The following is a 24346-nucleotide window of genomic DNA, read 5'->3' as shown; positions in this document are numbered from 1 at the left end:
ACACATCAATCATGGCAGGTGGTGGCCAATGAAACAATTAATGGGCGAGGAGACTCTACAAACAACCCCATCCTCAATGATGGCGGAGCCCAGCATGTCAGTGCAAAAGACAAAGCTGAAGCATTTGCAACCACCTTCAGCCAGCTCGGCCTCCTCCTGAGGTCCCCAGCATTACAAATGCCAGACTTCAGCCAATACGATTCACTCTATGTAATATCAAGAAATGCTGAAGGCACTGGATGCAGAAAGGCTATGAGCCATGACAACAGACTGCAAGCCAAAAGACTTGCAGGTTGACAGGTAAATTGGCCATTATAAATTGTCACTAGTATAGGTAGGTGGTAGGGAAATATAGGGACAGGTGGGGATGTTTGGTAGGAATATAGGATTAGTATAAATGGGTGGATGATGTTCGGTGCAGACTCGGTGGGCGGAAGGGCCTGTTTCAGTGCTGTATCTGTAATCTAAAAAAATACATTCCGTCTATAGTACTGAAGAATTTTGCTTCAAAGCTAGCTGCACCCCTAGCCAAACTGTTCCAGTACAGCTACAACATTGACATCTACCCGACAATGTGGAAAATTGCCCAGATATGTGCTGTGCATAAAAACTAGGACAAATCGAATCTGGCCAATTACTGCCTGATCAGTCTGCTTTCAATCATAAGCAAAATGATGGAAGGTGCTGTCAACAGTGCTATCAAGCAGCACTTAATCAATAATAACCTGCTAGTTGATGCTCAGTATGGCCCCTACCAGGGCCACTTGACTCCAGACCTCATAACAGCATGGACAAAAGAACTGAATTGCAGAGGTGAGGTGAGAGTGACTGCTCTTGATATCAAGGCAGTATTTGACCGAATGTGGCATCAAGGAGCCTTAGCAAATCCAAAAATCAATGGCAATCAGGAGGAAAACTTTCCATTGGTTGGAGTCATACTTAGCACAGAGAAAGATGGTTGTGGTTGTTGGAGGCCAATCATCTCAGCCCCAGGACATTGCGACAAGAGTTCCTCAGGATAGGATCATTGGCCCAACCATCTCTCGCTGCTTCATGAATTACCTTCCCTCCATTCAGGACCATTCACAACTCCTCACATACATAAGAATCTGTGTCTGCTTTCTGCAAGACCTGGACAACATTCAGACTTGGGCTGATAAGTGGCAGATAATATTTGCGCCAGTTAAGTGCCAGGCAATGACCATCTCCAACAAGAGGGAATTTAGCCACTTCCCCTTGACATTTAGTGGCATTGCCACTGCTGAATCCCCCACAATAAACATCCTAGGGGGTTACCATTGACCAGAAACATAACTGGACCAGCCACATAAATACTGTAGTTACAAGAGCAGGTAAAAGGCTGGGAATTCTGTGGCGAGTAAGTCACCTCCTGACTGTCCAAAGCCTGTCCACAATTTACAAGGCACAAGTCAGCAGTGTGATGGAATACTCTCCACTTGCCTTGATGAGTGTAGCACCAACAACATTCAAGGAGTTCAACACCTTCCAGGACAAAGCAGCCCACTTGATAGGCATTCCATCCACCACCTTAAACATTAACTTCCTCCACCACCAGTGCACAGTGGCATCATCGTGCACCATCTACTAGATTCACTGCTGCAACTCACCAAGGCTCCTTCAACAGCACCTTCCAAACCTGCAACTTTTACCACCTAGAAGGACAAGGGCCACGGATGAGTGGGAACATCACCACCTACAATTTCCCCTCCAACTCACACACCATCCTGATTTGGAAATATATCACCATTCCTTCACTGTGGCTGGGTCAAAATCCTGGAGCTCCCTCCCTAACAGCACTGTGGGTGTATCTACATCACATGGACTCCAGTGGTTCAAGAAGGCAGCTCACCACCTTCTCAAGGGCAATTAGGATGGGCAATAGATGCTGGCCTTGCCAGCGATGCTCACATCCCGTGAACAAATACAAAAATTGTCTTTACTGTATGGCATTGCGAAGCAGGACAGTGCATGAATAAGTAAGGTAACATGAGCTGGTGAACAGTGGAAACTAGTCAGGTCAAAGGACCTGGCAGTAATTTTCTCAGTGCTTTTGTTTTGAACCCCCCGTCAAATATCTGTAGAAGAAGCCTTGGCTTGATCAGCTAAACTAATGGTTCTATTTTTGCCCCTCTCAAATGCCCCAATAAACCATGAGTATTTTCTATTTACAAGTATTCTCATGTAGACATTATTCTGAACAAGTGTGTATCATGCCTGTTGGTTTTCCTTTCACAGACTATCACGGCGCTATGCCACATGAATGGGAGCCGGTTTGGATATGCCCTGGCGAATGGCACTGTTGGAGTGTACGACCGGGCTACACGCTACTGGAGAATTAAGGTACATATAAAACGTTAGACTGAAATGAGTTGGCTTGTACTCGCAGACCGTACAAGGTGAACAAATGCATTACTGTATCAAAGAAACCTATCAGCAAAAATATTGGACAAATTGAATATGCAACATGATGCTTTTTCCAAACATGGTCTTGGCTTCTCCTTGGTGTAGTGGGTTAGACAGAAAGATGGTCTTTCCTCCCTGAACTGTAGAACTGATCGAATGAGTTTCCTATCTCCTGGCTCTAAGGATACTACGCAGTTTTGGACAGTCACAACTCAGTTCCACAACATAAGACTGCTAATTTACAACTCTCTAAATTATCTCTAAATTATCAGTATCTCTTCAGCAATGCAGGATAGCTGTGTGGAAGCTAGAGAAGGAACACATTGATGCAATAGGTGCACCACCTGAGACTGGGTCTGAGGTAGTTTATTGGTATAGATTAGAGGGAGTTTTATTCTGCACCTGAGCTGCCAATACTAACAGTTGCGGTTTGAAATGGAAAGTGTTCCATTCTGCAGCATTAATGAGCATAACATTTTTAAAAAAGTTTTTTTACTGATCTAGGTAAGAACTGTGTTACGACCAGGTGAGAAAGGTGTCTAGGGTTCCCTCTCAGCCTTCACCTGGTCTTACCGTAACAGGGTTTAATTTTAAACACACCGTGCTTTTAGCTCCCCCTTGGTAAAGGCCTGCTCGGGTCTGCAAAAAAAAAACCCGACCCGAGCCCGACAGAACCACATCCGACCCAGCCCGAGTCCTTCCATTTTTACCCACGCCCAACCTCACCATCAGTTAACTTAACTTCCGTTTTTCACTTTGTTGCTGATCTGTACAAGCTTAAAATAACTGTAATGAAACCACCTTTCTAGTCCAAAAATTTAATTAACGTTGGAGCCACTTACCTGTGATAGAGCGTGTCCGACCAGGCCCGACCTGAGCCTGAGTGCCGGACCGAATGACACATGTCGTCTGGTTCGGGTTGAGTAGCAGGCCTTTACCCCTTGGTGAATCCTTGTTCACCGCTTTCCAATTATAAGGCAAAGAAACCAGCACAAACAGGTTTTCTTAAGTTTAAAGAAGAAAAGTTTAAATTTATTAAATTTAAACCTAAACTCTAATTCGGTTGATGCCTATGGATACATGATGCACGAGCCCACGCTAGTATGCATAGGCGATACACACATGCAAATAGAGACAGAAAAGAGCAGAAGAAAAAATAAAGTGAAAGGTTTGAGGCAATATCTGAAGATTTTTTGTTACAGTTCTTCGAGCTCACTGTAGAGTTCTTGATTATAGGTAGTTCCTGCTTTTCGTTGGGGGCCCGTATTCTTCTTAATCCTTGTTCGCTGTAGGAGACATCTCTTGGGGTTCATGCGTCTTCAGTGGATTCAGAGGCTTGTGAGAAAGAGATGGGAGCAGACGGGAGAGACCTTCTCAGTTCAGGAGCAAACAGACTTTTCCGTTCAAACTGTTTGTACAATTCAGAAAAACCCAGGTTGCCAAGCAGGTTAGTCATGTGACTAACTGGTCTGGCCACGTCTTGGATTGTATCACCTTAGCAGTCCCTGCAATGCTCCTCTTACACACAACCTGGTGATCAAGGTCCTTTGTGGGTTGAATGCATCAGGGAATGGTCTTTTGTCCTTCCAAGCATCATCTGTTAATATGCAAATGTCTTTTCCAGTCACGGCTAATCTGTTTAACAAGTCCTTTCTTCACTCCAGTAACAGTTGAAAATCAATGTTCATGACAAAATTAATGTGTCTCATTCTTGGCAGTTGGAGGCCAGCATGACATTTCCACACCCACACTCACAGATTTGAGAAAAGGCGCATTTCATTAAAGGGTCAAGAGAAAATATAAGATACAGAAAAAAAACATTCATTTCTCTCATTCATTCACAAATCCTGAAACTTATTAAAATCGCTCCTTTTTTGGCATCCCAATAAACATGTGGTTCTTTTTTGGGGAAGTTTCTCTGCAGTTTGCCCATTTCCATGGCTGCCTATGGTCTTTGTTCCTGCTGAGGTAATTTTATTTTTTCAGGAGAGTCAGTAGTGGACGGGTCTATCCTGAACTCTCTTTCAGTGCTTTGCTGAGTCATGCGAAGGCTTTTGACGTTGGGGGAGGGGTGGTTCTCTTTGGTTCTGACTATGGGGGAGGATTCTTTGCTAATCTCCCATTGGTCCCAGAGGACACTCCTGCCTGCAGGTATTTGTGCGGCCTTTACTGCACTCCCCTGTTGCACTTCAATTAGGTGAGGCATCACCCTCACAGTTTCTCTACCCCCCCTAGAGGTCTTTTTTTGTCTCTGCAGGTTTCTGTAAATGCTGTTAGCAACTCTGGTGGGGTGCTTCTCGTGTCTGTATTTACATAGGAGGATGTGGAATCTAACTTTTCACATTTTTCGGTGTTGGCTGATTGGACAGTAGGGGTTTTCTTCTGCGATTCCTCCCGGACTTCCTTTTCACTTGCCCTCTTGGTCACCTTTTCCCCTTCTCTTTCTAAACTTTTGCCAGCCTTGTGCCTGCCTGTCCCCTTTTGTTCATGGCGGGGGTCCCTTACAGTTCCCCAGCCCTCTGCTGGAGGGTCCTCCTAACACGGTACAAGACTTAGGGGTGCAGGGTTCACTGTAGGTTGGGGTTTCCCCACAACGTGGGGCGTGTGGCAACTCCTGTAGTACTCTACCATATCTTTGTGGAGCTTTGGCCAGTCAAACTGCTGTCTTAAGCGGGCTTTGGTCTTTTGTGTACCAGCATGTACAGCCCCCGTAGTCTCCTGGGCCCTCCTTAATATTTCTCTGCAGGACCACTAACTGGTGAACTACTGTCCACTCCTTGCTCTCAGGTCTGTGAGGAGAACTCCATTTCCTCATCAGTACCTCATTCTTTAAATAGTACCAATCAGGGACTCCCTCTGCCTCACTTTCAGACTGGGCAGCCTGTGCTAACTCACGCAACACTGGTTGGCTCGCTGAGCCTAAGCTAGGGAAAAGTTATTCAATTCTTTCCCTGGGTCTCCTAACTTTCCAAAGAAAGTCTCAGACAGACAGACCTGGTCATCTGCCTGCAGTGCTAATTCAGTCTCCTCTGGAGGAGCTGGTTTGATCATGGCCTGATCTACTCCACATTGAGGGAAACTGCAGGGATCCATCTCCTGTCACTGCCCTGTCTCTCTGACCCCCTGCGGTCTTTCTTTTACTACTGGGGGCGGGGGGGAGGGGAATCCCACTTTCACCCCCGCCCGATCATTACCTAGGAGCAGGTCAACCCCGTCCGCAGGCAAATTAGGGACAATCCCTTTGGTCACCGGTCCCGAAACTAGGTCGCACTCCAGGTGCACCCAGTGTACAGGTACATACACGGCCCTCCAATACCATTCACCACCATTCTGGTGTTCACTGCACTCTCTGGGGGAAAGGTCAGGCCTGTTCCCTGTAAAAGGGATTTAGTGGCCCCTTTGTCTCTGAGAACTACTATGGGCTTGCTTGCCGCACTCGAGGGGTATGGGGTTACTTTCCCTTCAAACACAAAACCCTGATAACCTTCAGGAATCCTATTCGCTTTTCCTGCACTTGCAGCCGTAAGCTTCCTGGGTCTCACTCTTACTGCAGTTAAAGCCACAGCTTGTTCTGCTATGCCTTCCATCAGGTTCACTTCTTCACTGAGCGGGTGTGCCCTGATTAACCCTACAAGTTTTCTCTTTAGTTTCTAGCAGTCAGCTTTTAAATGCCCTGCTTTATTACAATGGAAGCACACAGGTCTCTTGCTCACAGCACCTTCCTTTTTGGCTAGAGGAGGGCCCCCTGTGTCTCCTACGTTCCTTTCTCTCCCAGTACTGCTTGGGCTCCTATCACCTTCCCACCCTTTGTCCTTTTTGGGTTTGTGGGGGTGACTAGGAAAGGTTTTCCCCTGGGAAACCAACATAAATTAAAGCAACCTCATCGGCCAGAACGGCCGCTTGCCGGGCTCTTTCAACCCGCCGCTTCTCCACATGGGTCTCTATGGAGAGTGGAAGAGAGTGTTTAAATTCCTCTAACCGAATTACTTCTTTGAGATTCTCATAGCTGAGCTGTACTTTAAGAGCCCTCAGCCACTGGTCAAAAGCCAGCTGCTTACTTCTTTCAAACTCCAGATAAGTTTGATTCGCTTGCTTCTTGAGGGTTCTAAACTTTTGGTGATAGTCTTCGGGTACTAGTTCATATGCCCCGAGGATAGCATTTATGGTCAGTTCATAATTTGATGAACTCTCATCTGGCAACAGGGAATAAACTTCATGGGCTTTTCCATTAGTTTGCTTTGCAGTAAAAGAGGCCAGGTCTCAACTGGCCATTTTAGCTGCCTTAAGGACACAAAAATTCTTCTGCATCCTCCTCATTGAATCTTGGAATTAGTTGAGCTAGTTTTAACAATTCTGTACCCAGCCCTGAATTATGCTCCTTCATATTGGCCATGCTTTCATTGGGGTTACTCTGTCGCCCCCTGGTTAACTCAAGCTGCTTCAGCTCTCTATTTCAAATTCCTTCTGGAATATTCTTTCTCTCCTTCCTCTCTCTCTTTCTCTTGTTCCTTCTTCTGTCTTTCTCTCTCTCTCTCTCCTCTCTTTCTTTCTCTTCACATTCCTTCTGGAATGCTCTCTCTTTCTCCATCTCCTGCCTCTCTCTTTCTCTCTCCTGTTCCTTCTCCTGTCTCCTTTTCTTCACATTCCTTCTGGAAGGCTCTTTCTTTCTCCCTCTCTAATTCGAGTCTCCTCTGTTCCAATTGTAGCTTTGCTAGCAATACACTGTCGGGATCTACTTCTGACACTGTTTCTGCTTCTTCAGATTCAAGGGAAAAATGGTTGGCCACTAGACTTAGGAGTTCAGACTTCCTCACCTTGCCGCGTACAGTGATCCCACACTGCTCAGCCATTTTCCTCAACTCCTCCATAGACAGTGCTTTTAACTTATCCCAAGTTACTTCACCCTTGAAGCTACTAGCTTCAATTGCAGACATGTTAGTATTCAAGAACACACAACCACAAGAAAACCTGTATTGAAATCTTGCTCTTTTTTGATTGGGAACAATTTGGCTTCCCACTTTCAATTTTACTTGTTTGTCTGTGGGTCAATTCCGGACGCTAGCACCCAAATTTCTGTTACGACCAGGTGAGAAAGTTCTCTCGGGTTCCCTCGCAGCCTTCGCCTGGTTTTACCGTAACAGGGTTTAATTTTAAACACACCGTGTTTTTAGCTCCCCCTGGTGAATCCTTTTCACCACTTTCCAGTTATAAGGCAAAGAAACCAGCAAAAACAGGTTTCCGTAGGTTTAACAAAGAAAAATTGAAGTTTATTAAACTTAAACCTAAACTCTAATTCGGTAGTTGACTACGGATACACGACACGCCCACGCTAGCATGCATATGGGATACACACATGCAAATAGAGACAGAAAAGAGCAGAAGAAAAAATAAAGTGGAAAAGTTTGAGGCAATATCTGTATAGTCACTTGAGCTCACTGTATAGTCCTTGATTTGTAGGTAGTTCTTGCTTTTCGTTGGGGGCCAGTATTATTCTTAAACCTTGTTCGCTGTCGGAGACTTTTCTCTCTTGGGGTTCATGTGTCTTCAGTGGATTCAGAGGCTTGTGAGAAAGAGATGGGAGCAGATAGGAGAGATCTTCTCAGTTCAGGAGCAAACAGACTTTTCCGTTCAAACTGTACAATTCAGAAAAACCCAGGTTGCCAAGCAGGTTAGTCATGTGACTAACTGGTCTGACCACATCTTGGATTGTATCACCTTAGCAGTCTCTGGAATGCTCCTCTTACATACAACCTGGTGATCAAGGTCCTTTGTGGGTTGAATGTGTCAGGGAATGGTCTTTTGTCCTTCCAAGCATTATCTGTTAATATGCAAATGTCTTTTCCAGCCACGACTGATCTGTTTAAAAAGTCCTTTCTTCACTCCACTAACAGTTTAAAATTAATGTGCCTCATTCTTGGCAGATGAGGGCCTAGCATGACAACTGTCTTTTTTGTATGGCAATATTTTTCATGTATATTGCTTTCCCCTTTCTCCTTGGGTCACACAACAAGTAAGTTATTTTCTCCCAGTACCTCACAAACATTTCTTTGAACCGAGGCATTTGGAGGGTAATGAGAGTTTAATAAGAAAAAAATTAGCAGGATGTCATCATCTGTCAATACTGTATAATGGCACCACTGCTGATATTCCTTCTTTACGATCAATTTTCATTGTAGTGCATCCTGAGTTGGATTTGGTCTCAAGATTGAAGTGAACTACAAATGAGAGACCCATGCAGTACAGACCTCAAACTATTGGGTGTGGCTAGCGATTATTACAAGTTATGTTGCCCAGAATTTACAGGACAAAAACAGGCCGTTCAGCTCAAATGGTCTGTGTTGGTGTTTTTATGGATCAGACGAGCCTCCTCCCTCCACCCTCCGCCACCCAATTCATCTAACCATATCTTATTCCTTTCTTCCTCATGTACTTATCTAGCTTTCCTATAAATGCATCTATGCTATTTGCCACAATTATTCTACGTGGTAGCAAGTTCCATATATGCTGGTGACGTCTAGTGACAGAACTTAAATCTCCACAAAGTGCCGACATTAATAAGCGTTTGTTGTTAGAGGCAGAAGGTAGAAAAGCAACTTTAAGTGATCCATAATTTTTAAATGACACATTACCATGCAGCCCGTTGTACCTATAATAAATTGCACTTCAGCAAGTGAGAAAAGTTAAAAATATTATCGAGCATAAAGTTTGATCTGGTCTGACATCAGGTTTGGTCTTCCAAGTGAAGCAACAAGGCCATGACATCTGCCTGCTGGCTCTGAGACGCTAGCAGTGGTACAAACCCATGTTTCTGTCAGACAGTCACTTCCTCATTCTCCGTGCTTTGGTTATCTTGATTTTTTTGTGCTTTTCATTTCTTGCAGTCTAAAAACCATGCCATGAGTATTCATGCTTTTGACTTGAACTCGGATGGTGTTTGTGAGTTAATCACTGGCTGGTCAAATGGAAAGGTGAGCCGTTGCTGTATATGTGTCACAATTAACAGGAGGGATGCAATGGGGTACTTTGAACAGCTGGCAGCAGTTTTTAAAATGGCAATTCAATCCTGAGGTTCAGAGCGTATTGTAAACCACGAGGGAAAACTTTGAGTGACTTATGTGGCTTGAGCCTAAGATTGAATGCCAATGATGGGTGTTTGATATTTATTAAGTAGAGTTTTAACTCTGCTTTTTTTTCCCCAATGTGGGTTAGTGCCACCTGATACTCATGTAGTTCACTAATGTCCTGCAGGGAAGGAAATCTGCTTTCCTTTCCTGGTCTGGCCTATATGTGACTCCAAACCCATAGCAATGTGGTTGGCTCTTAACTGCCCTCTGAAATGGCCTGGCCGGCCACTCAGTTGTCAAGGGCAGTTAGGGATGGTCAACAAATGCTGGCTTTGCCAGTTATGCCCACATCCCATGATAGAATAAAAAAAGGGCGTTGTATGATGTAGTGGACCTGTGTGTAGGCCTTATGGGGAATAACAGAACTATGACTTAGGGTCGAGGAAGAACAGGACAGTGATTCCAGGCCTTGAGTTAAAATAGGGCAGTGACGTGATCTTGCGATTCAGAGCCTCTTGATATAGTTGGACTGTGATATAGGGCCATATGTGATATAATTGGACTGTGACCTGCTGCCTGGTATGGTATAATTGGACTGACACAAGACCATTTATGATACACTGTGACACAGGGTTCTATTGGTTGGGATCACTGACCTGGCCTAAATGTGCTATAATTGCTGTTGCTGGCTTATTTCAAATGATCAATTACTGAATGCTTCACTTTCTTTCATGTAACATGATTAGTTGTATGATGAGGTGTTTTTACTTTTTAAAATTTTATATTGCCTTCCTTTCTTGAAGACATTGGCACCTTGCTGTGATACAGTTATCAACCTTGCCAGTGAGTGTTGGAAGGCTATTTGACATTAGTAAGCATCTCAACCAAGCCTGTTCCTATGTGCACCCAAAACCCATATGCACACACTTGTAGCATGGCCTGCTGGGTTGGGATCTATGGCTGATTTTGCCCTGTCAAGAGGTTTGTTCCAAAAATTCAGGCATTGGTCTACTTTTTTTATGATATCTGTGGCTAAAATGGCAGACAGGCATCCTTGCCTCCGGGCTCTGTCAGTACTGTGCTGCCATACGTATATCTGAAGGGATCTTTGAGATTGAATTTGAGGTGACTGATCTACTTGTCTTTTTTTCCCCCTCTGCTTTCATTTAATGTTACATCATTAACTCCATCCTGCATGCATTGCAGTACCAATGTATTGCACTGCCATATGTGGTGTGCGTCTTTGATGGTGATTTTTTTTTGATAAAAGTAATCAATGGTCACTTGGTCTCATACTCCCGTGCTGTGTACTTTTCGGGAAGGCGCTTCCTTCCAGGGAGATAAAATTGGAGAGGGGAATCCATAATGCCGCACGTGTACCTGGTAGCAGCTGACTACAAAGAGGCAGAGGCTTAGCAGCAGCTCTCCCTTTGACATATGAGCTTGGGAAAGGGGAAGGAACTTAAAGTAAGAGATGCAAAATATACTTTACTTATCATCTGTGTTGTTGGCATTATTGTTGGTGGCAGTGATCACCATTTACGGACTGTCTGAATTACCTGGCAGATTGACGCACGCAGTGACCGCACTGGTGAGGTTATCTTCAAAGACAACTTTAGCTCCTCTATTGCTGGAATTGTGGAGGAAGACTACAGAATGGATGGGCAGACGCAGCTCATCTGCTGCTCAATCGAAGGAGAAGGTAAACCTAACTTTCTTTGACTTGAGTGAATTCTGATCAGAGAATCACCATTATTCCCAGTGGTACTGCATTGTGTGAGCGCTTGCAGGGATGTAATTGACTATTCATGGTACAGTGACAATCTGAAGATATTAGCTAGGTCCCTGGTCTGTGCTGAGTTGACTGACCTTCGCTGTGTTGGGTGTAAGGCAGCTGCGATTGGGTTGGCGAAGGTGAAAAGAAATCAGTAAGCATTGCTGCTTCTGTTTGCTGTCCAGTGACTCTGGGTATAAATGTATGAATATATGGTGATGACCCTGTGTCCCCTCCCCACCCCAAACCTACAGTCAAATAGCCTGTTGACACATACTGTCCATAGTCATTTATGAAGAATACCGACTTGAATGAGGTTTGCATTTCTCTATCCGTGCCTTCAGAATAAAAAAGCAGAGAAAACTGAAAGTGCTAGTCCAAGTTACCTGTCTTCCATTCTGTAGTTCGAGGTTATCTGCCTGCTGGTCGAGAGTTGAAAGGGAATTTGATGGACACAAATGCAGAACAAGACTTAATCCGTGAGCTGAGCCAGCGGAAACAGAACCTCCTGCTCGAACTGCGTAACTATGAGGAAAATTCAAAGGTAGGTTGTTAAACCACATGGTTATTGTCATTAACACCAGTTGTCATTAACTGGAAGCTTTCTGTTAATTGCTATAAGCTATGACAATCAGCACACTGACCTCAAACTGCTATTCTTCTACCATGTTCACACAAGTTGTTTGCTACAATAAGTTTTTCTCTCATTTTCTTTCCTCCTACCCCTGATCTCCAATATACAATGTGTCTAACCCCTGCTATACCTGGCTTAGATGTGCGAGATGAGACAGTGCAAAATGATATTTAAATGCTGTTGTACCTGGCCAGTGAGTGCTTGATAGGGCCGCGCATAGGGAGCTTTACTCAGTGTCAAGCCTGTGTTATGTTTAACTGGAGAGTTTAAGCAACTGATGAGGGGCCATACAGCACGAATGGCTGGCAGAGAGCACTGTAAATGGATGACTGATGAGCAAGCGATGTCGTTACACAGTTAACCAAATGTGTACATGTTACATTTGTGTCAGGTTGCCTTGAGTGCTCTGGGTGGAGAAGGGGATGGACAGATAGGCATTATTCCAGCCAATACACAACTGCAGACTGGCCTATCTGTCAATATAGACACTGCCAAACAAAGTCCTCACGTGGAGCTGAACATTTCTACATTCAATGGTGAGTCTACCTTGAGACATCTTAAGCTACAGATAGCAGGAAAAATATCAAAGAGGGTGCTTTTTATTCAAGGTTGTAGGTGTCTTTTTTGGCTGATGTTAGAATTTTTCAAATTAATTTATAGCTGTTTAATATTGCAGTAATCCATTTTTTAAATGTATTTATGCTATTAAAACTTTTGAATCAGCTGGTTGACTCTGAATGTAGCTTTCTAGCAAGCTCATTAGCAACCCACCTATAGCAAACCCACCATTGAGAACAATAGTTGTTTTATAATGGATGGCACTGTTTCCCATTGCACTATTTTGAAGAAGAACCTGGGTGTTCTTCCCAGTATCTGGTCCAAAGTTTTTCCCTCAACCAACATCACTAAAAACAGTAAAATAAAAGCAAAATACTGGAGATGCTGGAAATTGGAAATAAAAACAGAAAGTGCTGGAAATACTCAGCAGGTCTGGCAGCATCTGTGGGGAGAGAAGCAGAGTTAATGTTTCAGGTCGATCACCATTCATCAGTTCATCCACCGTTGTTGCCAGACCTGCTGAGTATTTCCAGCACTTTCTGTTTTTAATCACCAAAAACAGATTATTTGCTTATCACATTGCTGATTGTGTGACCTTGTTTTGTGCAAATTGGCTGCCGAGTTTCCTACATTACAGTGGCTACACTTCAAAAGTAACTCATTGGCTGTAAAGTGCTTTGGGACGTCCCGAGGTCATGAAAAGTTTTATATAAATTCAAGCTTTTACTTGTTATGAATGTTGTCACAAAGGAGCTTCAAAATGACAGTTTGTTTTCTGTTATGTGCTTACCTATATACTTGCCAACATTTTTAATCTGTCAGAAGATTAGAAGCCATTATTGGGTATACTGTACTCCAAGAGAAACTAATATATCTGTTGCACACAGTAACAATAAAATTAGCTCCCCAGTGGTGGTGCTGCTGCTGAACTTTTCAAGTCACTGAACTCAGCAGCACCATCAGCAGCTGCTTAGAACTGTACCAATCCGTACTGCAGTCTGCTTATTTGCGGGGCCACAATACCACTGGTGGAATGCTCGTAGAATGGCTGCACTAAGTCAGCTGTTTTGTGGATAGAAATTGAAGGGTGTAGAGATGGACCTTTGTGAAGGTCAATCTGTTACACCTCTGAGATAGTAAGGATTGCGTTGGGTGTGTCTTTTATGCCTTGGTCTATTGGGAGGGCCAATTCCATTTATTTCCAATAGATGTTCAATTAGATTTTCACTTCAATGCTTTTACTGTGTGTAACTACGAATGCACGAATCAGGAGCAGTAGTAGGCCATTCGGCCCCTCAAGCCTGCTCCGCCATTCAATAAGATCATGGCTGATCTGTTTGTGTCTCGAATTCCACACTCCCATCTACCCCCGATAATCTTTGATTCCCTTGCCTAACAAGAATCCATCTATCTCAGCCGTAAAAATATTCAATGACCCCACGTCCACCACCTTCTGAGGCAGAGAGTTCCAAAGTCGCACAACCCTCTGAGGAAAAGAAATTCTCCTCATCTGTGTCCTAAAAGGGCGACCCCTAATTTTAAAATAGTGCCCTCTAGTTCTGGACTCACCCACAAGAGGAAACATCCTTTCCACATCCACCTTGTCCAGACCGTTCAGGATCTTATATACTTCTGTCACGTCTCCCCTCACTCTTCCAAACTCCAGTGAAAATAAGCCTGGTCTGTCCAACCTTTCCTCATAAGACAACCCACTCATTCCAGGTATCAACCTAGTAAACCTCCTTCAACCGCCTCCAACATATTTACATCCTTCCTTAAATAAGGAGACCAGAACTCCACGCAGTATTAGAGATGTGGTCTTCCCAATACCCTGTATAACTGAAGCATAACATCCTTTCTTTTATTTTGGATTCCTCTCGTAATAAAGGATAACATTCCATTAGCCTTCTTTATGACTTGCTGTACCTGCATACTAACTTTTTATGACTCATGCACTAGACTACCTAGATCCCTCTGCACCTCGGAACTCTGCAGTCGTTCTCCGTTGAAGTAATACTCTGCTTTTTTATTCTTCCTGCCGAAGTGAACAACTTCACATTTTCCCATATTATACTCCATCTGCCAGATTTTTGCCTACTCACTTAACCTATCTATGTCCTCCTTATGTCCTCTTCACGACATACTTTCTTGCCTGTCTTTGTGTCATCTGCAAATTTAGCTACCATGCCATCGCTCCCTTCATCTAAGTCATTGATACAAATTGTAAAAAGTTGAGGCCCAAGCACAGACCCCTGTGGGACTCCACTCGTCGCATCCTGCCAATCAGAAAAGGACCCTAGATTTTCATTTCAATACTTCTAAGATAAATTTTATCCCATCAATGGCCAGAATGAAAATTATTGCTCTACAAAGGAGGAATCTTCTGTAACCCTAGCTGGGCAGGTTAAGATTAAAGTAAGTCAAGTGCCTTGAATCAACTGTTTATTTGTGACAATTCCATTCCTTTGAAAAAATCCATTCAGTATGTCAGATATTTTGAGAGGTTCATGGTGAAAAATCATTCCAAGAATGAGACTTGGTAAACTTGAAGCCACAACCAGAGGGGAATCACCAGCTCCTCAGGTTTACAATCAGTCCTTAAGTTAGAATATACAGCAGTATGGTATCTTCTGAAAAGGTCTTGATGTGACTTGACAGGAGGATGTAAGTAGAAACTTTGCAGCGAATTTGTTTTCTTCTTAAAGGGAAAACAGTAGGACTAGAGAATTGAGCTTTGCTGACATTGTATTTTATACAGCAGGCCAGGTTTCACTTTGTTAAAGGTTAACCTTAAAATTAGAAGAGAAAACTTCTGTTGTCACTGGAGGGTCATCCAAGTTCTGGAATCGGAAAAGGAGAGCTGACCTGGATGGGGCGTTTGAGGCATTATGGAAATGATTCCTTGTATCAAAGAGACACAATGCATGCACTGTGTGTATTCCTGCAGGTGAATGCATAACCTTATTTTCCTTGCACTTTTTGGTCCCATTAGCATTGTCATGGAAAACAAGAATTTATTTCAGCGTGAGAGCTATACATGTCTGGGGTTTGAGGATTATACTTGGGGTGAGGTAGGGCACAGCTCTCGTAGTGTGTGGTCTGTCCTATGCAATTAAAGCAAGAAGATAGTGCCAACTATATTAGAGGGAACAGTACAAAAATGTAAATGAGGATTGAATGATATGATGGCTCAACACGTTATCCTTTCACCTCTGGAACCTGTACTAATGGGATTAAAATCTGTTAGTTGCAAGGATCCAAAGTGAAACAAATTTGACATGTTAATCCAGATCCTGGCGGGTGCATTCATAGTACTAAATGTCCACAATCTAGCACCAAATTGGCAGTCTCGTGCACAAATGGTTACAAAAGTGGCTGGAGTAGAAAATGTAAGTGTGTAACGCTGCTACTGTTCAGAGATTAGAGTTAAGAACCTTGTTGGGAAGGTTTATGTTTGCACCTTACTTGGAAATGTAAGGCAATGGAAGCTTTATATAACCTTACTTGGGAGCTTCAAAATTAGAGATATGTTCCACTGTCCAATGTTCACAGCTGTTACCCTATTGAGCACCAACATTTATGTCTTCCTCCCCTCCAACCTCCAAAAAAAGGTCTGTTCACAAATGTAGAAATGTGAGGGCTATACATTTCACACAAGGGCCAGTGCTTTACCCTTAACATTTACTTTAAAAATTCTGAAGATTTAAAGGAGCATTCATTATCTACCCACTGGGTCTCTAACTCGTAGCTCTGCTGAGCACACAGTTGGGTCTGGGTTCCAATATCTTGAGCTCCGCAGGGCATGCACTTGATGCCCTGCAAGGTACATAGTCAATGCTGTATTTCAGTATCTCTAGCTCTGCAGGATACACACCTGAGGTTATGTCTACTTCCCAATGTTCACCTAGGCAGGCAGTTGTGATTTCACCTTCATCGCACCATGGAGTGTCAATTTAATGGAACACCATTTGTTAGTTTCCTAAAGCGGCCTGCGCAAATTATTTATATGTTAATGAACTCCTTGGTCAATATGCACTGGTGTGGAGAAATATCTCCTTCTGTATGGTATTACCAGTTATTCGTGTAACCTGTCTCTGCGTTTGTATCCACCGGGCTATTGTTCCAAAATCCATCTTGCTCGGTATGGACAATCTTACTTGGATCTGATTGCCAATCTTTCATATTATAGTTTGTGTGTGTGTTTTTATATAGACACCATCATTCGGGCTGTGCTTATCTTTGCTGAGGGTATATTTGACGGAGAGTCTCACGTGGTTCATCCCAGTGCACACAACCTCTCGGGACAAATCCGAATTCCCATCATTCCACCCAAAGATGTCCCAGTGGATCTGCACATCAAGGCTTTTGTGGGCTACAGAAACAGGTGAGCAGTAGGAGGGGGACCTGGATGAGTCATCCATAAATGACTTAATGTGTAAATTACAGATGTCATTTTTTGAATACAACTTAATGAGCCAAACTTCAGAATGGTACAAACAGATATTAGTGTCTCTAGATGTGAAATATACAATGCAATAGGGTGACACAGTGGGTCTGTCTAGTGTACTGAGCATGGAATCTTTGATGTTCCTGTATACTGTGTTTCTGGAGGCAAACATTTGGATCTGATTCCTGTAAAGTGACATGAAAAAAAAATTCATTGTCTCCAATCTATTCGCAAGTGAACTGTGAGGCATGATGCAACTACATAACCGACCTATGTTGGAGGGGAGGGCTGGGCTCATCCCACATCGGAGGGAGGCTGGGCAAATCTCTTGTTACTTGAGAGCATAAGTAGGCAAATATTTACTGCGGAAGTGTGTCAGCTTGGCTCATTCCACCTGAGTCAGCAGGTTGTAGTTTCAAGTTCTGTTTAGGATTTGAGCACGTTATCCACACTGAAGTTCCAGTAAATACTGAGGAAGTTCTGCATTTTTGGAGGTTCCATCTTTTGTATGAGACATTAAACCAAGGTTTCACCTATCTGTTCAGGCACATGTTCAAGAGCCTGTGGCATTGTTTGAAGGTGAGCAAGAAAGTGTCCTCATCAATATTGCTCCATTCACCAACTACGTCAAAAACAAATTAACTCTTCACTTCTATGTTCCTATGAAAAGGGAGGTTGATACTTGCTTAGAAGTAAGGTTATTAAGGGACATGGGAAAAAGGGTAGTGAATTGGGAGTTAAAGGATGGAGCTGCCATGACTAACAAAATAGCAGGCTCAATAGGTTGAATGGCCTACTGTTCCTATGTGCGTATTCATCTTGTGCTTTTTGAGATCTTGTGTGTGAAAGGACAGTAGTGATTGTCAACATGACTGTCAGTGCACTTCAGAGTTGTTCATTGTATGTAAACATTGTATGTTGCTGAGATGTGTGATAAGGCACTTGTTTTCTCTCTCTATTTTGAGCTGAAATCATGTATCTAGCCTTGTTATTATGTCCCTATCTCTACCACTGCAGCTCAGTGCATTACTACCTCACCCAGTGCAGGACAGTCAGTAATGTTCAAATGGTAAACTGGCAAACTGTGTCACCATTTGTGTAAAGGTATAAAGCACAGGACATTAGTCAGTATACTGAGAGAACTCGATCACTGTACTGCGAGGAGCAGCTCTGAGAGAGCACAGTCAGCATTCCAACATCTCTATAACCATTTGAATTATACAGGAATTCAGATGAGTAAATGTGGCTGTAAACTAATTTTGTTGAATGGGAGGGCAGGAAGAATGTAGAAATGTGTTCAATGAAAGTGGATGTATTATGATATTTTTACTCAGCATGCAGTTCCATGTGTTTGAGCTGACAAGGCAGCTGCCTCGATTCTCAATGTATGCCCGACATGCTCCAGCGACTGCTTCTGAACCTCAAAGTTACGTCACCTTCACAGTCAGTGATCGTGTGCAGAGGGTGAGTCAGTGTGCTTCTCGATCACCATGTGTATCATATGGTTACTTTAATATTTTTGATTTAGAAACCTAGGCCAGTGACCATAATGCAGGACATCACTGAAGTTAAATGACAGCGAGGTAATTCAGGACATAGTGATTAAGTGTTGCCAAGTGTGAAATTCTGAATGTTTTCGTAAAGACTGAAACAGGTGAAGTATTGGAAAGTTTTGAGATTCTTGCGAAGAATGAGTTGAGGAGCCATCAGAATTGAGGGGAAATTATAAGACTAAGAATGGTGGGCTGGGGGTGGTGCACCACCATTCTTAGTCTTATAATTTCCCCTCAATTCTGTGTGCTAGGGAGAGAGAGTGGAAAGTGTGTTTGGGAAGTACCCCACATCACTGAAACACCCTAATGAGGATAAAGGGGTAGAATTTAAAGCCACCCCACCAGGATGGGTGAGACAGTCTGCAGGCCAACCCACAATGTCCACCGAGATCCAGATCCACCATCACCACCTCCCCGCCTCACCACCACCGGCCCTCCCCCCCAACTCCCTGCCACTGGATCTCTCCTTTCCTCTTCTCTGCTCCCTGGCGGTGGCCTTCCAGTGTAGGCCTTCCCACCCAACAGTCAGCCAGAGTGGGTCACTGACCCGAAACGTTAACTCTGCTTCTCTTTCCACAGATGCTGCCAGACCTGCTGAGTGATTCCAGCATTTCTTGTTTCTGTTTCAATCTGGCCAGTAGGCCAATGGGAAACAGGGAAAGAAAATTCAAATGAGGTCTGGCCGTTAAATTCAGCAGAACCTCGGTGTTAGCCCCAATTCAGGGTTTCCAGACCACCACAACTTCTGGAGGTACCAGCTAATATAATCCAAGTGATGTGAGATAATCCACTGAGGGTGTGCAGGTCCATAGGGAGCCCAGTTACATGTTATTAAATCATTATAGATATCAGACTACCTTGAGGGGCAAAGGTTGAAGGAATAATAGAGATGTCATTGGTGATGTAAGAGTACAAGTCCCTGCAGTGTGATTTCACTTTAGATTTGCTTCATATTTGCAAAAGTCCAAATACTCATCCTGCTTAATTACAGAGTATTGTTGGTAGTTAAAAATAAATCATTAAACACCATGGATGTTGCTGATCTAGGCACTCTTCAGCAGAGACACCAAGTATAACAACATCTATGAGATAAACTCATTGGTTAGAACATCCTCCTCTATAATACTTCAGTAACTATAGGCGCCTTGGTGAGACAATTTCCTTACTCTAATCGCTATGCCATTATCAGCCTTGGTGATATGTGGTCCTCCTTATAACAGTATCTGAGGCACGCCTTTCACTATAAACACTACACACGCCTAGAAAATTCTCTTCTATGTTAATTCATTCACTATAATCAGCTGTGAGATGTAGTCCTCACAACAAATAGCCTCTGAGTCACACCCCTCACTATTGCAGGCTCCCTATAACATACCATTTCCTGTAATATCATCTCTGTAACACACTGCTCCCTGTAATACAATCTCTAACACACCATTTCCTGTAATATTTTCTCTCTAACATATCACTCTCTAACACTCTGAATCACTACTGGATCTAGTAATGTTAAATGAACCAGAGCAGAGAAGAGAAGTAAGCATAGGGGAACATCTAGGCAATAGCCATCATAACCTAATAAGGTTTAAAATAATGATTGAAAAAGACTTAAGACAAAGACAAATGTACTGGATTGAAAAAAACTAATTTTGAGATGAGAATGGAATGAGGGAAGGTAAACTGATTTTTTTTAACAAAGAGTTAGAACAGCAGTGGGAAATATTTTAAATGGTGATCATAGAAAATCATCTAGAAACCAAAAATATAATCGAGTATTCAGTACGGATTTCATGCTTGACCGTATTAATTTCTTTGAAGGAGTAATAAAAATAGTAGATGGGGAAGTGCAGTAGATGTAATATATTTGGATTTTCAATAGGCCTTTGATGAGGTACTGGATCACAGACACATGATTAGGGTCAGAGTATGTGGAGTCGGGACAGATAGCAGAATGAATAGCAAGCTGGCTACACAACAGAACAGAGAGAGTAAGATCTAAGAGTAGCTACACAGACTGATAAAAGTTGGGAAGTGATGTTGCATAGGGCTTGGTGCTAGGAAAATAGTCATTCACAACTTAAGTTAATGATTTGGACTTACAAAAGAGGAAGTACAATTTCAAAATTTACGACCGACGCTAAATACAAAGGAAGAAAGTGACAAAATACAGGAAGATATTAAACTTGCAGAATGGGCATATAATTGGCAAATGAACTTCAATATAGATAAGTGTGAGGTGGTGCATTTTGGTAAGAATGATAAGGACACTTTCTACTTGCATAATAAGAATCTGAATGGGATAGAGGACCAAAGGAAGCTGAGGATGCAGACACGCATCACTACAAGTAGCAATGCAGGTTAATAAAGCCATAAAAAAGCAAACCAAGCACTGGGGTTCATTTCTAGAGAGATACAATTGAAAAGCTGCAAAGTTATGTTAAACTTGTACCATACCTTAGTTTGATCATGCTTGGAGTACTGTGCATTGTTCTGGTCTCCATATTTTAAAAACGATATGGAGGATTTAGAGAAGGTACAAATCAAGTTAAAGAGGTCTTTAAAAGAATGAAAAGGTTTGATAGGGTAGACGTGGGGAAAATGTTCCACGTAGGGGAGTCTAAAACTAGAGGTAATAAATGTAAGATAGCCACTAATAAGCCAGTAGGGAATTCAGGAGAAACCTCTTTACCCAAAAAACGGTAAGAATATGAAACACGCTACCACAAGGAGTAGTCGAGGCAACCAGGATAGATGAATTTAAGGGGAAGCTAGATAAGCATATGAGAGAGAAAGGAATAGAAGGACATACTGATAGGGTGAGATGAAAAGTAGTGGGAGGAGGCTTGTGTGGAGCATAAACGCTGGAATAGAGCAGATGAACCGAAAGGCCTATTTCGCTGCTGTGCACTTCATGCGATATGTCGCTCTCGATAAGACCTTCTCTGTAACACACCATTTCCTGTAATATTCTCTCTGAAACATGTCAGTTTCTATTACACACTCTAATATGTTGAACACTGTAATACCCTACCTGTATTGTTTCCCTCCCTGTAACATCCTGCTTCCTGTATACCCTCTCATATTCCTGGTCCCTGTAATATACAATTCACTCTAATGCATTGTGATGAATTGTCGCAAACATATTCTCTAATAGAAAATCCATCTTATCTACAGCCACCCCCACCCCCTGCCCCCGCCACATACTGCCAGCGACTGTGTTATAAAGGTGCTGCTATGTTGTAAAATTTTATTTCTTCACCCTATCATTGAATTATTCACTTGATTCTGGTGTTGGTGCTTAACTCTTCAACTGTTGCTCAGTATCACAACTAGGTGTCAATCATATTATGTAAAAGAACAATGAAACCGTATGGTACTTTAGTTTCATTCTTCAAAACAGAGAACTGGGATAAAGCAGATGGCTCAATGTTTGTCTGTTACAGTGGTGGCTTTGCAGGTGTAGTGTGTTGAGAGCTGGTTGATGGTGTTTACTGAGTTTACATTTCCTCTATAGTGTATATTTAGCTGTCTGATGTGGTTACTGAGCTTGCACTTCCTCTGTGGTGTGTACGGAGCTGTCTGATTGTGGGTACTGAGGTTACTCCTCACTGTCTCATTTGCTGCCCTTTACAGGTTGTGATGTGGATGAATCAGAATTTCCTTGTACCTGAAGATATTGAGTGTCCAAGTGTGCCATTGGACGTCTGCTTCACATCTCTGAGAGATGGTGGACAGCTGTGCATTAAAATGAATATGAATGGAGAGGTAAGATTCATTTACTAAACTGACATTTTTTAAAAAAGTGATTTCACAAACAGTACCACAGATCCATAGCAGTTTGCAGCATGGAGGGGATGCCATTTGGCCCATCATGTTTGTGTACTGCCTTTAGTAGAGTAATCCAACTAATTTCACTGCCTTGCTGTATCTCCATAGTTCTGTTATCTTCCTATACTTCAAATGTTTATCTATTTCTCAAAAGAGGCAATGTCCTGTGCTTCACTTGCTCCTTGTGGCAAAGCATTCCATGCTCTAACAACTCATTATATAGAGAAATTTTTCTTAACTTCATTCCATTAGTGACAATTTTACATTGAAAAGCCAGTGAACAAGACCATTAATCAGAGGAAATAGTCTTTCTCTATTTATGCTGTTAAAACCCTTCATAATTTTAAGAACAAAGAACAGTACAGCACAGGAACAAGCCATTCGTCCCTCCAAGCCTGCGCCGATCTTGATGCCTGCCTAAACTAACACCTTCTGCACTTCCGGGGCCCATATCCCTCTATTCCCTTCCTATTCATGTATTTGTCAAGCTGTCTCTTAAACGTCGCTGTCGTATCTGCTTCCACCACCTCCCCTGGCAGCAAGTTCCAGGCACTCACCACCCTCTGTGTAAAGAACTTGCCTCGCACATCCCCTCTAAACTTTGCCCCTCTCACCTTAAACCTATGTCCCCTAGTAACTGACTCTTCCACCCTGGGAAAAAGCTTCTGACTATCCACTCTGTCCATGCCGCTCATAACTTTGTAAACCTCTATCATGTCGCCCCTCCACCTCCGTCGTTCCAGTGAAAACAATCAGAGTTTTTCCAACCTCTCCTCATAGCTAATGCCCTCCAGACCCGGCAACATCCTGGTAAACCTCCTCTGTACCCTCTCCAAAGCCTCCACATCCTTCTGGTAGTGTGGCGACCAGAATTGCACGCAATATTCTAAGTGTGGCCTAACTAAAGTTCTGTACAGCTGCAACATGACTTGCCAATTTTTATATTCTGTGCCCCGACCGATGAAGGCAAGCATGCCATATGCCTTCTTGACTGCCTTATCCACCTGCGTTGCCACTTTCAGTGACCTGTGGACCTGTACGCCCAGATCTCTCTGCCTCTCAATACTCCTAAGGGTTCTGCCATTTACTGTATACTTCCCACCTGCATCAGACCTTCCAAAATGCATTACCTCACATTTGTCCTGATTAAACTCCATCTGCCATTTTTCCGCCCAAGTCTCCAACTGATCTATATCCTGCTGTGTATCCTCTGACAATCCTCATCATTATCCGCAACTCCACCAACCTTTGTGTCGTCCGCAAACTTACTAATCAGACCAGCTACATTTTCCTCCAAATCATTTATATATACTACAAAGAGCAAAAGTCCCAGCACTGATCCCTGCGGAACACCACTAGTCACATCCCTCCATTCAGAAAAACACCCATCCACTGATACCCTCTGAATTCTATGACTGAGCCAGTTCTGTATCCATCTTGCCAGCTCCCCTCTGATCCCATGTGACTTCACCTTTTGTATCAGTCTGCCATGATGGACCTTGTCAAAGGCTTTACTGAAGTCCATATAGATAACATCCACTGCCCTTCCTTCATCAATCATCTTTGTCACTTCCTCAAAAAACTCAATCAAATTAGTGAGACACGACCTCCCCTTCACAAAACCATGCTGCCTCTCGCTAATAAGTCCATTTGTTTCCAAATGGGAGTAAATCCTGTCCCGAATAATCCTCTCTAATAATATCCCTACCACTGATGTAAGGCTCACCGGCCTATAATTTCCTGGATTATCCTTGCCACCCTTCTTAAACAAAGGAACAACATTGGCTATTCTCCGGTCCTCTGGGACCTCACCTGTAGCCAATGAGGATGCAAGGATTTCTGTCAAGGCCCAAGCAATTTCTTCCCTTGCCTCCCTCAGTATTCTGGGGTAGATCTCATCAGGCCCTGGGGACTTATCTACCTTAATGCTTTGCAAGACACCCAACACCTCCTCCTTTTTGATAATGAGATGACTGAGACTATCTGCACTCCCTTCCCTAGGCTCATCATCCACCAAGTCCTTCTCTTTGGGGAATACTGATGTAAAGTACTCATTTAGCACCTCAC

The 24346-nt window shown here is 43.1% G+C and overlaps 1 protein-coding gene across 5 annotated transcripts in view; it reads left to right on the top strand.

The window, feature by feature from the left end:
• The window catches only part of bbs2 (Bardet-Biedl syndrome 2), a 100098-nt gene that overhangs the window by 47548 nt on the left and 28204 nt on the right, over window positions 1–24346 (top strand). For all 5 annotated transcript variants that reach the window (XM_068049707.1, XM_068049708.1, XM_068049706.1 and 2 more), the window contains 8 exons: window positions 2257–2361; window positions 9306–9392; window positions 11055–11190; window positions 11667–11806; window positions 12288–12432; window positions 16667–16838; window positions 18236–18365; window positions 22085–22216. In XM_068049707.1, coding sequence (XP_067905808.1) covers window positions 2257–2361; window positions 9306–9392; window positions 11055–11190; window positions 11667–11806; window positions 12288–12432; window positions 16667–16838; window positions 18236–18365; window positions 22085–22216 — 1047 coding nt within the window. The remainder of the gene's footprint in view (window positions 1–2256; window positions 2362–9305; window positions 9393–11054; window positions 11191–11666; window positions 11807–12287; window positions 12433–16666; window positions 16839–18235; window positions 18366–22084; window positions 22217–24346) is intronic.

The sequence above is a fragment of the Heterodontus francisci genome, chromosome 17 (genome assembly GCF_036365525.1).
Source record: "Heterodontus francisci isolate sHetFra1 chromosome 17, sHetFra1.hap1, whole genome shotgun sequence".
Taxonomy (NCBI): Eukaryota; Metazoa; Chordata; class Chondrichthyes; order Heterodontiformes; family Heterodontidae; genus Heterodontus; species Heterodontus francisci.
The sequence above is the reverse complement of the archived record's forward strand: the minus strand, read 5'-3'. Positions and strand labels throughout refer to the sequence as shown.